Source organism: Protomyctophum bolini, assembly GCF_963924005.1.
Source record: "Protomyctophum bolini genome assembly, chromosome: 10".
NCBI classification, from domain to species: Eukaryota; Metazoa; Chordata; class Actinopteri; order Myctophiformes; family Myctophidae; genus Protomyctophum; species Protomyctophum bolini.
The window spans coordinates 17,807,145-17,818,801 of record NC_137871.1 but is presented as its reverse complement, the minus strand read 5'-3'; the positions used below and the strand labels follow the sequence as shown (position 1 = coordinate 17,818,801).

At 39.7% G+C, this 11,657-nt stretch overlaps 1 protein-coding gene across 1 annotated transcript; it reads left to right on the top strand.

Moving 5' to 3' along the window:
* Window positions 1–435: 435 nt before the first annotated feature.
* On the top strand, window positions 436–11,458 carry ap1ar (adaptor related protein complex 1 associated regulatory protein). The gene is made up of 10 exons (XM_080774667.1): window positions 436–666; window positions 1,455–1,503; window positions 1,599–1,625; window positions 1,794–1,819; window positions 1,930–2,026; window positions 2,618–2,719; window positions 4,631–4,698; window positions 5,115–5,188; window positions 5,456–5,578; window positions 8,469–11,458. Exons 1-10 carry the CDS (start codon window positions 596–598, stop codon window positions 8,738–8,740), a joined length of 909 nt encoding a protein of 302 aa, XP_080630793.1. The 5' UTR covers window positions 436–595; the 3' UTR covers window positions 8,741–11,458.
* The last annotated feature ends 199 nt before the right edge of the window (window positions 11,459–11,657 follow it).

Here is an 11,657-nt window from a genome sequence, read left to right as displayed (position 1 = left end):
AATGTCTTTGAGTAAAATACAAATGTATATTCATTGGTATCAAAAGTACAAAGAAATAGAGCTGAGCAAGTTATTTCTTCGTCATTTTTGTGTTTGTCATTTACTCAACCCTGCTCAATAGGCTACTCACCAAATGACGATATCTGTAGAAGCCTAATTAAACATGTAACATTCTGGATGACGCCTTGGCCGTATCCTCCAATTTAGAGGAAATATATGTGGGAGAGAGAGCAATATTTGGGAATTGGGATTGATTGGAGGAATGTTATAATCTGCGTCTTCCCTCTAGTGGAGGTTGAATGTGAATGCAAACATTTCGGAGCAAGGGGGGCAGTAATCTGAGTTCCCAGACGATTACGCCAATCGCTCATCGTCAGTAGGGGGCAGTATACGTACATTCACCCAAGCATAGAAGAAGAACAGAAACAAGGAAGTAAGAAAAGTGGACTGACTGACTGTAATAATTATTTTGACTTGTGGATAGATGTTAAACAACAACTACACCCTCAACCCTAGATCGCAACCAACATTTGCCTTCCTAAGATTAGATAGCTGGCCCAGGCAGCTATAGATCATAGTAATATTTGACAATGCGATGGGTAATTGCTGGGCATTCTGTGCTGGGTTGTTTAGAAGAGAAGTCAACAGGATCCAGAGAGGAGGCGGGTGAGTGAAACAGATCATCATCATCATTAGCTTGGTAAGGTGAGCTAGCCTGCAGTCTGGCTGTCTGCAACAAGCAGCATCCACCCGAGCCGGGTCTCCACATACGTTTAAGTTGCTAGTGCTGCTTCATACTTCGTTTGTTGCGCCGCGACGGTGTCGCTAGCCGAGAGAGGGAAAAGGCAGATCATTTTCGGGTGAAAGTGAGCTAGCTGTGTCACCTTATTAATAATAGCTGTCACCAGAGGGATGGCCGTGGCAGTTCCCTTAGGTGACGTCACGTTATCTTGTATTTGGGCATCGTGTGTGTGTGTGTGTGTGTGTGTGTGGTGCTGGTGGTGGGGGCGCATTCAGCATCAAGGAAATCAAGAAAAGACCCCACCCATATTGACATACAGTACAGGGCTGTAGTCAGTAGACACACGAGCACCAAAGGCTTCTTAAAGCTATTTGTTTTGTATAGCAGGCAGGTTGACTTTGGATAAGTGTATTTTGATATTTGATCATGAGGGGTTTGGGTTTCATTTCAGTTGCCATTTGCAGTCTGCACTTCAGTTAAAATGAGGTTGGCTGTCTAAATTGGCCTCTATTGGCCCATTAGCCATTGCCAGCCTAATGATACTTATTCTGTTACATGCATTTTATTTTATTAGTTTTCTACCGACATAACTGTACACTTTATTATTATAATTTGGTCGCAGTGTAATCCTGAAAAGTGAAAGGGTTTGAAAAGCTCCTTTAAGATCATTGTGACAGTCTTGTCCTCTCATATTTTATCATTTATTGTACAGGTCAAAATACTTTAGAAGTAGCACCACTGGAGAACATTATACTATTGAGGTAGGAATTAATAATTATTATCATATATTCTTTTGTAACTTTTTGTCATTATGGCTCATTTTATTGAACTAATTAATTTCTCTTTGACTTTGCAGTTTGAAAACCTTGTAGAAAGCGATGAGGTAAGTCTGGAAGTCCTTACATCAGAGAATAACTTCTGAATACTGTCAGAGGTTGAATACCTACAGTAGTAGCATATCAATCAAAAGACAGCAGTAACATCTTTTATAATATATTTATTCATTTATAACAGAAAAACTTTAAATATTGTATTTTTTGTTTCATTTCAGGCAGAGAGTCCTCAACCCTGTCCAAGGTATGTAAATTGTGAAGATTTATATTTGTGGCATTTCTGTAGATCCATCATCATGGCCAATCTTTAACACTGTTTTTTCCACGAGTCATTTATTTTATTATTTTTGATAGACCAATCAGTGAAGATGAGCTCAAGAACCTCAGAGAACAACGTTATGCTGCAATTACAGACCATCAAGTCTTGATAGACCAGAAGATACAAGCAGAGGTAACCAACCAACCATGTGCAATAAAAGAGTGTTCTACTAGCTCAGTGGTTCCCAGAACATGTGCCGTGACTCATGTCCACTGTCCAGGTGTTCCTTGGGACTTCATAACAACCACAGATTATTTTAGTAATATTCAGTATACAACCATAAAATAAATTATGGGTTATTTTTTTTACTATAATCATACTTTGTGCACTCATTTCCCAAAACGGATAAAATACATGTAATTCGTTTTTGTGTTTTTTTGAAAATTATTAAAGTTAAACAGATCTACAAGCTCACAATGAGCTTGTAGATACACTATTTTTGCTACAGGGGTGCCTTGAAATTATGACTTTCCCATTGGTGTACCTTGGAAAACCACTGAGTTAGCTCGTATGTTTCTCTGTATGATTCAATGCATGCATTTTGAAAGCTAAGTAATTAGATGAACAAGTATCACGAGAAATTAGTCCCCATAATTTTCTTTTTGTGTTGGACCTATTTCGCTTTATTTTATTTTATTTTTTACTTTGCAGCATTGTTTCTTTCAGTTTCTTAATATTTATGTTCTATTTTTGTTTTGTATTTGTTTTGTTATTTCTGCTCAGTTAGAGGCACAAGAGGAGAAGTTAAGGATAGAAGAGGAGGCTAGAAATGCCGCCCAGCGTGAAGCAGCCAGGTTGGCACGTGAGCAAAGGTTGAAGGAGGAGGTGAGGCAGCACCACCAACCTACTGCTTGACTAAAACAGCTGCTCTTAACTAGCCTTGTCACGATCATGAACTTGGTGATTAATTGTCATACAAATAATTGTGATTTAATACTATTTAATTGTGTATTTGTCATTGAACATTGGGATATGTTCCCAAAAATTGCATTTCTGTTTGGCTTTTAGGATTTGAAAACAGAAATTCCACAGCAAGGCAGATTACTTACATTTACAAAGAAATGAGTGGCATAGGCCTGAGGCCGATTCTAAAAATAACTTTTAAAGCCTGACCTAAGTTTTCTGAAAAACTGTACATACTGTACAGAACCCAAAAATGGGTTCCCGGCCTGATGGGGTAAAACACCAAAAGGGGTTCCCGCCCAGAATGGGTTAATAACTTTCTACTTTCAATATTAAAACCAAAATAGCACACAATGCGTTGTGAGCTTGTAGATCTGCTATCGTTGATGTTTGAAAAAATTTCAACATGGAAATATATGACGATTATGCAAAAATCATTGCGATTAGGCAATAATTGTGATGGGCTTAACTCTAACTCACTTGGCCTCTGTCTGGTCTATCCAAAGTCCTCGCATCCTCAGACCAGTCTAGCATAACATAGCATATTCTTAATTAATAGTCTTAATTGGCTTAAATTCATCTTTTTTTCCCCCTTTTTGAGGGGTGCTAGCCCCTCCTATATACGGCTTTTGTCCTCGCATGTCTCAATATTTGCCATTGACAATGAAAGGGGAATTCAGGTCAAATGTCTGCTAAATCTTGTCCCCACGTCTCAATATTTGCCTGACAATGAAAGGAGAAATTAGGTAAAAATTCTGTCAAATATGACATAAATTAAACAAAACATTAAACGCCGGCCTGGGCCATGGCTCAGTGGTCCAGGCACCTTGGCTGGTAATCCAGTCTGGCAGTGTGCTGTGGGTTCGTCTCCCGATCCCGACGGCCTTTACTGCATGTCACCCCCCCATCTCTCTCCCCATTTCCTGTCAGCCTACTGTCTGTCCCTCCATGAAATATATAAAATAAAGGTGAAAGCCACAAAAACTCAATGACAATGATGAAATGAAGGGACAATTTGTCATATGTAGACGAGCAAATCGGCTAACCAATCAGATCTCGATTATGAATGCTTGGCCAATAAGGGACCACCAGTCTTGATGATGTATGATGATGATGAGCGCCCCTCACTTCACAAAGGTGTGATTCTTTAACCTTTAAATCCCTAATATACATACAATACATTTAGGCCAAATTAATTAATTAATAAAAATCTTGGCAGTTTTTATCATGACTTGTATGCCTGTTTCATAATAAGCACCTTTTTGGAAGCCACTTTTAAATGAAGTTGCTCACCGTGTGACCAGTGTCACAATAGGGACATTAAAAAAAAGCTTAAATTCCACTTTTTTCTGATTCAGCCTCAAACCATCTATCCCAAAATGTTATTTACAGTCCAATGTGGAAATAAAGTGTATTAGCAAAACTGTGATGCCAAGTTGACCGCACATTATTATAATTTGTTTTTTTTATAATTTATCTTTTTTCAGTCCCAAAATTATTTCTTTATGCTTTATGCATTACTACTGCTATGCAGTATTGTTAATCGATGGTAGCGGATGAGGACCTTTATTGTTTGTTTTCCTGCTTTCCACTGCTTCTCTCCCACTGCTTTGTTTTGCTGAGCACATTTGCTTACATGTTGTTGTGAGAACGGGGACCCACATTTTAATCTGACCTCTGCATCCTTCTCTTGCATGTCTCTCTTTCTCTGCTCTTGGTTTCCTTTCTCACTACCCTGACATAAAATAAAGCATAAACATCTGAATGGTGTTAGTTTTAGAAATGGATACATTTTTCGTTCTCTGTTTTTAATGATGTTTTTCTTCTTCATAGCAACTTGTCACTCAAAGGACCAGGGGCAAAGCAGATGGTATTGCTGGCAGTGAAAGTCAACAAAACAAGTATGTTTTACTACGACACCTCACATATTATTTTACAGTTTCATATTGAATTGTTGGAGTGTCATCTAGAAATCTCCTGACTAAAGCCTAAATTGACTTCAATACTGAAAATGTTTGTTGCATTTGATAAATGCATGATACAAAGTGTAAACTGAAAAGCAAAACCAGATTTTAAACAGTTTTCAAAACATCTATGTTGTCAAAGTAAACCGTATTTTCAAATAAGATTATTACTAAATTAAAAAGAAAAATGATTAGGTAGAGTTATAGAATGATAGCTAGAATTTGCTACCTTTTTAGATGCAATTCTGTTTGCCCAACCCATCTAGTACAATAGTTTGGTCCATTGCTGAATGGAGCAGGTTTGTTCATTCCGTGTTAATTCTCATCATGGTATGTGGTAACCTGTTTCCCAGACAACCTCGTGGAGAAGATTTTGATGTCTACCTTCAGAATGTGAAAGCCCAATCAGAAGCCTTCAGGAGTAACAGTGAGTGAGCCACAGAGGCTTTTTACAATCAATGCAACCGTGATTAGTCTATGCAGTGTTTGGTTTGTTATATGATTGTGTATTAATTTAACATCATTATTGAACCTTTTTTTACTGTCTACCTACCGGTAGTATTAAGATTCACAAATGTACAATAGTTGAAAACATAATTTATTTAAAAAAAAAAATATAAGCTGATGTAAATGATGTGATGTGTAGCTTTCTTTGCAAACGTACAATACAAATAAAGTCAATTACAATTATCAGGGCTGTCATCCGAGACGAACGTGGTCACTCCCAACACGGAGAGCAGCTGGGACTTCAACACAAAGACCCGCTCCACCAACGATGATGGAACCTCACTAGATCTAGAGTGGGAGGATGAAGAAGGTGGGTTGTTTCTCTTACTCGGGGAAAGGTTTTTGAGTTTCCTAACTCCGCTGTTGATTCTACTGCTCTCCTTGAGTGTCGCCCAACTCTTTCAACGTTTTTGTAACCCATGGCTAAGTCTTTGAATTAAATACCAAGCTTATTTGCAGATGTGAGAGTGACAAGATTCAGCCCTACCTCCTTCATCTTTCTTTCTGTCTGTCTGTCTGGGGCATGTGATGACAATGTTTTACTTTTGGAGTTGTGAGTGAATATGAAAAGGCATGAGGCAAAGGAAGTTTTAGTGAACACTTCAAAAAGTACAGTGCCATGTTATCACTAGGACAAACATGACCTAATGTTAGCTTACACTAGCGTCAACAAAAGCTGACCGAGTTTTTCCTTTTATGTAAGGGAGCAGGAAATGGAGAGAAAGAAACAAGATATTGATTGACACTTCACTGCGTCATTGGAACACGGTTAAAGCCAGCTCAACATTGTTTGTAATTGGTAGCACATCATGCCTGTCAGGCATCAGTTTCTAGTATGACTTGTAGCCTGTTGCTTTGTCGCTGCTACTTTGAACGCTGCATAATATATTGCAATATGTGTACACAACCCTCCCCATGTGATTAAGAACAGATCAGAGATCACTGTCATTCAATGTTCAATCTACATGTGGGATTGTTCATTCCGTTTCAATTATGCATGTATCATCAGTCAATCAATGGTTGCGATTTGAAATGTAATTGTCTTGTTAGTTTGTGCTGCCCTACAGTTGCTTTTCAAGGGTTAGATTGGGGGTAAGCCCTGCGACATACTAGCATCATGTCCATGGGGGATACTTGTACGTCATCAAGCTACTTACATTCACGCTATGGAAACAGGAGATGGACTCCTGACCTATGGGTCACATGATGACCATTGGTTCCCAAGGTTATTTAGTATTTACTTATAGCTGCTTAATGCTTTATGATCACTTTGCATAAGTAAGCATTGTGATAGCATTGCTATTATGGCTACACAAGTTGACAAGATTGTACCTGAAACTAAAAAGTAATGGCATGTAGGAGTTGTACACGGCTACAGTATGTCCACAAAGTGTCTGAGCATGCCAGCATAGTCTCAGGAAAGCTAGATCAGACCTGTGTGTGCATGTGTGGAGAGATAAGAGACGGATGTGTCTCTCAACCCATATACACATTAAAACTGCAACTCTGTATCTTTCATGTACTACCAGGCTGAGATTCGAACCGGTTCCCCCCACACAAGTGCTGAAATGTTGAACATTGAGAAACTGAAGATTTTCTTCAGGCAGTACCACTTGTCAACCAGTAGTGGTGATATCAGGGAGACTGGAAATGCTTATGCAATTCTAATAAACAGAAGCACATAAACACTACTCCCTTAATATCGAAACCCAACTGCTTATGTTCAATTCACCTGAACTGATTCAGCCTGTACTATACTATAACTAGAAAAAATGCCCTTCTGGTCACAGGTCTCCACCAGGAGGATAGGAGTGTGTGTGATGTTTGGCAAAATGTTTAGGAGTAATATAAGTGTGTGTGTGTGTGTGTGTGTGTGTGTGGTCGCGGTCGCGACTTGGCCTGTTGTAGCGCCACCATGATGCTGATTTGAAAACTATCAAGTGGCATTTCTTCCTCATCCTAGTGGGAAAATGCATGCACAGTTTTCATCGGACGCTGCGATGAGGAGTTGTGGCCATTTGTACAAAGCGGGCTACTCCTGAAAACTTTAGAATCCAATCGTAGCCAATCAGGATGGATTATCAAACAAACCCGTCTTGATCACATGACTATGGAGAACATGTGTACCGATTTGCGTGAAATTTGGATAGAATCTGAAGGAGTAATATTAGAAAATGTGTTTTACATATGTCGGCCTCCTGGTGGCGCTATAAAGAGCAGATGTGAAAAATTCCAGGCAAAGGTTTTTCCTTGGCCTCTAGGGAGTGTGCATACAAAGTTTTACACAGATGTGTACAGTAAAAACACTAATTGGCCAGTTATAGCGCCACCATGAGGCTGAGTTGAAAATGTTCCAGTGGCATTTCTTCCTCGGCCTAGTGGGAATGTGGTGCATAAATTCACGGAAATCACATGATGTGTTCATGATTTGCGGCATTTTGTTTGAAAAATCTGAAAGACCCGTTTTGATGACTGGCTCTAGAGAGACTGTACCAATTTGCGTGATGTTTGGACAAAATCTGTAGGTGTACTGTCCAAAAAAGTGTTCTGCACTATAAGAGGCCAATGTGAAAACCTTGGGGCAGAGGTTCAGCTGTGGCATTGTGTGTGTGCAGAGTATGGCTGCGATCAAGCTAATGGTGCCGGAGATTAGCTGTCTACGGACGGACGTACACACGGACGGACGGACGGCGAAAAGAACCCCCTTCACTTGGTTTGGACCAATGATGTCAGCCATGACAACATCAATCCAACAAATCAGTGGTTTTCAACCATTTGTAAAACAAATAAAAGGTTGAAAGAGACCACAAGATGGAGAAGCGTGATAAATTCTCTCTCTGGCAATCCACCATGAAGGCTGGGGTTATTTACAACCCCCCTCCCCCCCACCGGCCACACGTTGACAGGGATAGGGAGGCATGGCAGACCATCTGTACACATTGCACATTCAAATATGTATCTCATATGCGTAAGCCCTTTGCATGCATCTCACGTTGTGATATAATCACAAGCTCTGAAAGGAGCCAATGGAACAAGCATCTATGGTTGCTAAAAATGTGTATTCCTAATGACATAATGGCAGATTAAATGACAAGCCATTGTCCGGCAAAATGTATTTCTCTTCACACAAGCGCATTTCTCGCCCTGTGTATTTTAGGTTTTAAAATTAACTGTCCTCAACCATACCCGTCTTTTTATAGGAATGAACCGAGCAGTTCCACCATGGGAAAGGTCTCGCACAGAAGAGGACATCCTGCGAGCGGCCCTGAGGCCTGGCAGCAAACAGATGACCAGCGGTCCTCCCTCAGCCTCTGAGGACTCAAACGCACTGGAGTGGGAGAATGACTTTGTAAGTACCCACATGGAGGACAATGCCGACTCCGAGTTTGAGGGGTTCGTCAATCCTGTCCTTGACACACCCTCCGAAGAGGCGCTGGACAGTGGCCTCAGGTTAGACACTCAAGACAGATAGTGTCTGGTACCAAAGAATCCATGACCTAGTGCCCTCTTCATAGCAAAGCCAACCAGCTTTTTGCCTCATCCAACAGAAATGTTTTCATTGCTTTGGGACTCTGGTACTGTGTGAATATGAGGACAGACACAACAATGTAGTGACATAATGACAGAGATAACTCCTTTTTTTCAGTGCCTTTATTTGCTAAACTAACCACCATTTTACAGATGGCAACTTAATTGATCAGTTTGCCGTTGTATGCTTCATAACTGCAAGTAGTAATTGCTGCAATACAAAACATCCACGTTATAATCAATGCTTCTAAACAATTCACCATTTGCAAGGCTAGTTCAAAATAAATTGTCTATCATGCAAGCATGAAGATCCTATAAACGGTGCAATGTACTAGGTTTTGGAAATGGCTATTTGGCCATCATGTCCTGTAGTCATTGGTCAAATATACCCATTACCCATTACATAATGAACTCGATTTAATTTTAACAGGACCATTTAAATTTGTATAGTTGTTATTACATGATCTCTATCATAATAACTGAGCACAGCAGCTGTTCAGAAGGTGAAGAGAGGGGCGTTTTTTTTGTTTTTAAGTTATGTAAATGTACATTACAAATGTACATAAATAAGTTAATCATAATAGCTGCTGTGTATCCTTTCGTGTCTTTATGTTGGTTTTGTATAAAGCCCATTGTGTTGTGTTGTTAGCTTGGAAATCAGTTACTTTCAACAAGCGACATGCAACATATAATTTAGATTTAGGGCTATTACGTGCACGCCTCATGCATATCATCTTGCACTATCAACTAATAATTTGATAATAATAATTTTTATTTTTTTATTTCTTGCCATGACACCCTGTCGTCCTTTTAAAACAAATGACACATTTTTACTTTTCCTAGATCAACTTTTCTCTCTCCCAATTTAGTTATTGCCATTACCCCATGTATAGTAGTCCCTGTTACTGCAAACCTACTGTTGGTCCAGGAAGAGTTTAGGCTTCCACACGTCTTCTCCACTACACATGGAGTCACAGCCGCTTATTTTTACCCGACAGAGAGGAGTTCAACCTCTGGGTAAAGCTCTAGTAAAGCTCACTACATACTTGAGCTGACGTCAAGTATGTAGCTGACTGTGATGACAATGTTGGGGCGTTCTTGCACCTCAGATGTTTTACTAACCGAAGAAGAAGGTTTGGACAGAACATTGTTTAATGATTTTTCATGTGTTCAAGGTGTTGTTTCCGCATTCGTTTTGAAGAGACATTGGCTCATGGGGCTAGGAGGTGCTAGTCTCACGAGCGAACCTCTGGTGTAGTAGGTACAAATGCCTCTGTAATCCCTCTCTGAGTGACCATGCTTAATCCAACCTGTCACTGGAAATGGCAAAACCTCTGTGACAAAATTTCCACAGCACATAGATAGAGGAGATGGATATCCAGTTAGTAAACCCACTTGTTCCAGCCCTGGCTGTACACTGCTTCAGTGGCTCGAGTGGACGGAGTGAGCCGCGGTGTTGCTAGGCAGATTCATTGAGCTATATGAGCAGATTACCGAGTGGACGGGGTCTGGTGCACTCAGTACTCTGAACTCCGTTCTGACTGAGGCAGTAGAAAAAAACATTCAACCTCTCCGAACTTTCTTTGCATCATCAAGCCCTTCCAAAAAAGAAAAAAAGGTTCATGCTATTACTATCTCTCCCAGTCCCTGCTGAACAGGCACCCCAGGACCAACTTGTAGGATTCTCTATTGCAAACACGGCCAATTGTATTCATTGGAGTGCCTGGGGCAAGCCGAAGGCACTGTGGAGGAATCTAACTCCAGTCTCCATGGTGCCGCCCCGCAAATTACAAATACTGAGGTAAATTACATTACGTGGTTGTCTCCATCACGTGCATCTCATTTGCACTGAAGCATCGCAGAGCATCACAGACATATTCGTTAGATCTAGACAAAAAACATTCTGTGTACTTTCCCTTTCTGCTTTTACGCTGTGAACACAATTTTGTTATTACTTTTATATCACCATTATCATCATTCCAGCCCTGACCAAAACTGTAATGAGAGAAGTATTACTCAACAAAAACATCGCTGTGACACTGGAAAAACGTTGTGTACTGTTTATGGTAAACATTTAAATCTAAGACTTTTCACCATATTTAGTGACACTGTACTTTCGCATCATATAGCTGTATCAAATGGAACCTTCTGTGATGTCCCATACTTTGTATTGTATGTGAACTAGTAATGCTGGATCTAATGCTTCTCTACCCAGGGATATGTTTTCACTGTAACATACTGTACTCTATTAACATGAGTTTTAGCAGCATTTTTTCAAAGCAAACTGGTTCTGCTCTGTATTAAATGGGTGCAGATTTCTGTTGCATTTGAATGTGTGGATTTCGATAGATGACATTTATTGACAACCTCAACAGTTTCTCATGCATTGTTATGATGCCAATGAGAAGAAAGGCTTTCTGAAATTTTACTTGCATTACTGTTGGACACTGTGGAGGAGTCATGCATTATTTTTACTAAGTTGTCCATCTCTGTTTCGTAGCATGTTACGTCAAAATGAAGTATACCTGTAGGATTTTGAATAGTCTCTTCACCGATTTTTGCTGTGATTTTTATGATTTCTGGTCAGTCATAATTTTGTTCTAAAATAAACTACATTCCTTGTCAAAATGACCCTGAGATGGAATAAAATGTTTGTCTTGTGTATCTCTGCGATATTTATGATATAATCTAATTGTTTTATGTTTACTAATAATATAGATTCTAGAACATAATATGGCGTTTTAGTGACAGTGGGTGCTGGGTTCAGAGCAAGGTGTAGTGTACTGTAGGTGTAGTTTGAGAATATGTATAGAGAGCCAAATTCAGACTTATTTTATTGGTACAAAACAAGACAATGGTGG

Coding starts and splice junctions, on each gene's coding strand:
- ap1ar (XM_080774667.1), top strand. CDS start 596: ATGGGTAATTGCTGGGCATTCTGTGCTGGGTTGTTTAGAAGAGAAGTC. Junction 667..1,454: donor AGGATCCAGAGAGGAGGCGG/GTGAGTGAAACA, acceptor TTTATTGTACAG/GTCAAAATACTTTAGAAGTA. Junction 5,579..8,468: donor AGAGTGGGAGGATGAAGAAG/GTGGGTTGTTTC, acceptor GTCTTTTTATAG/GAATGAACCGAGCAGTTCCA.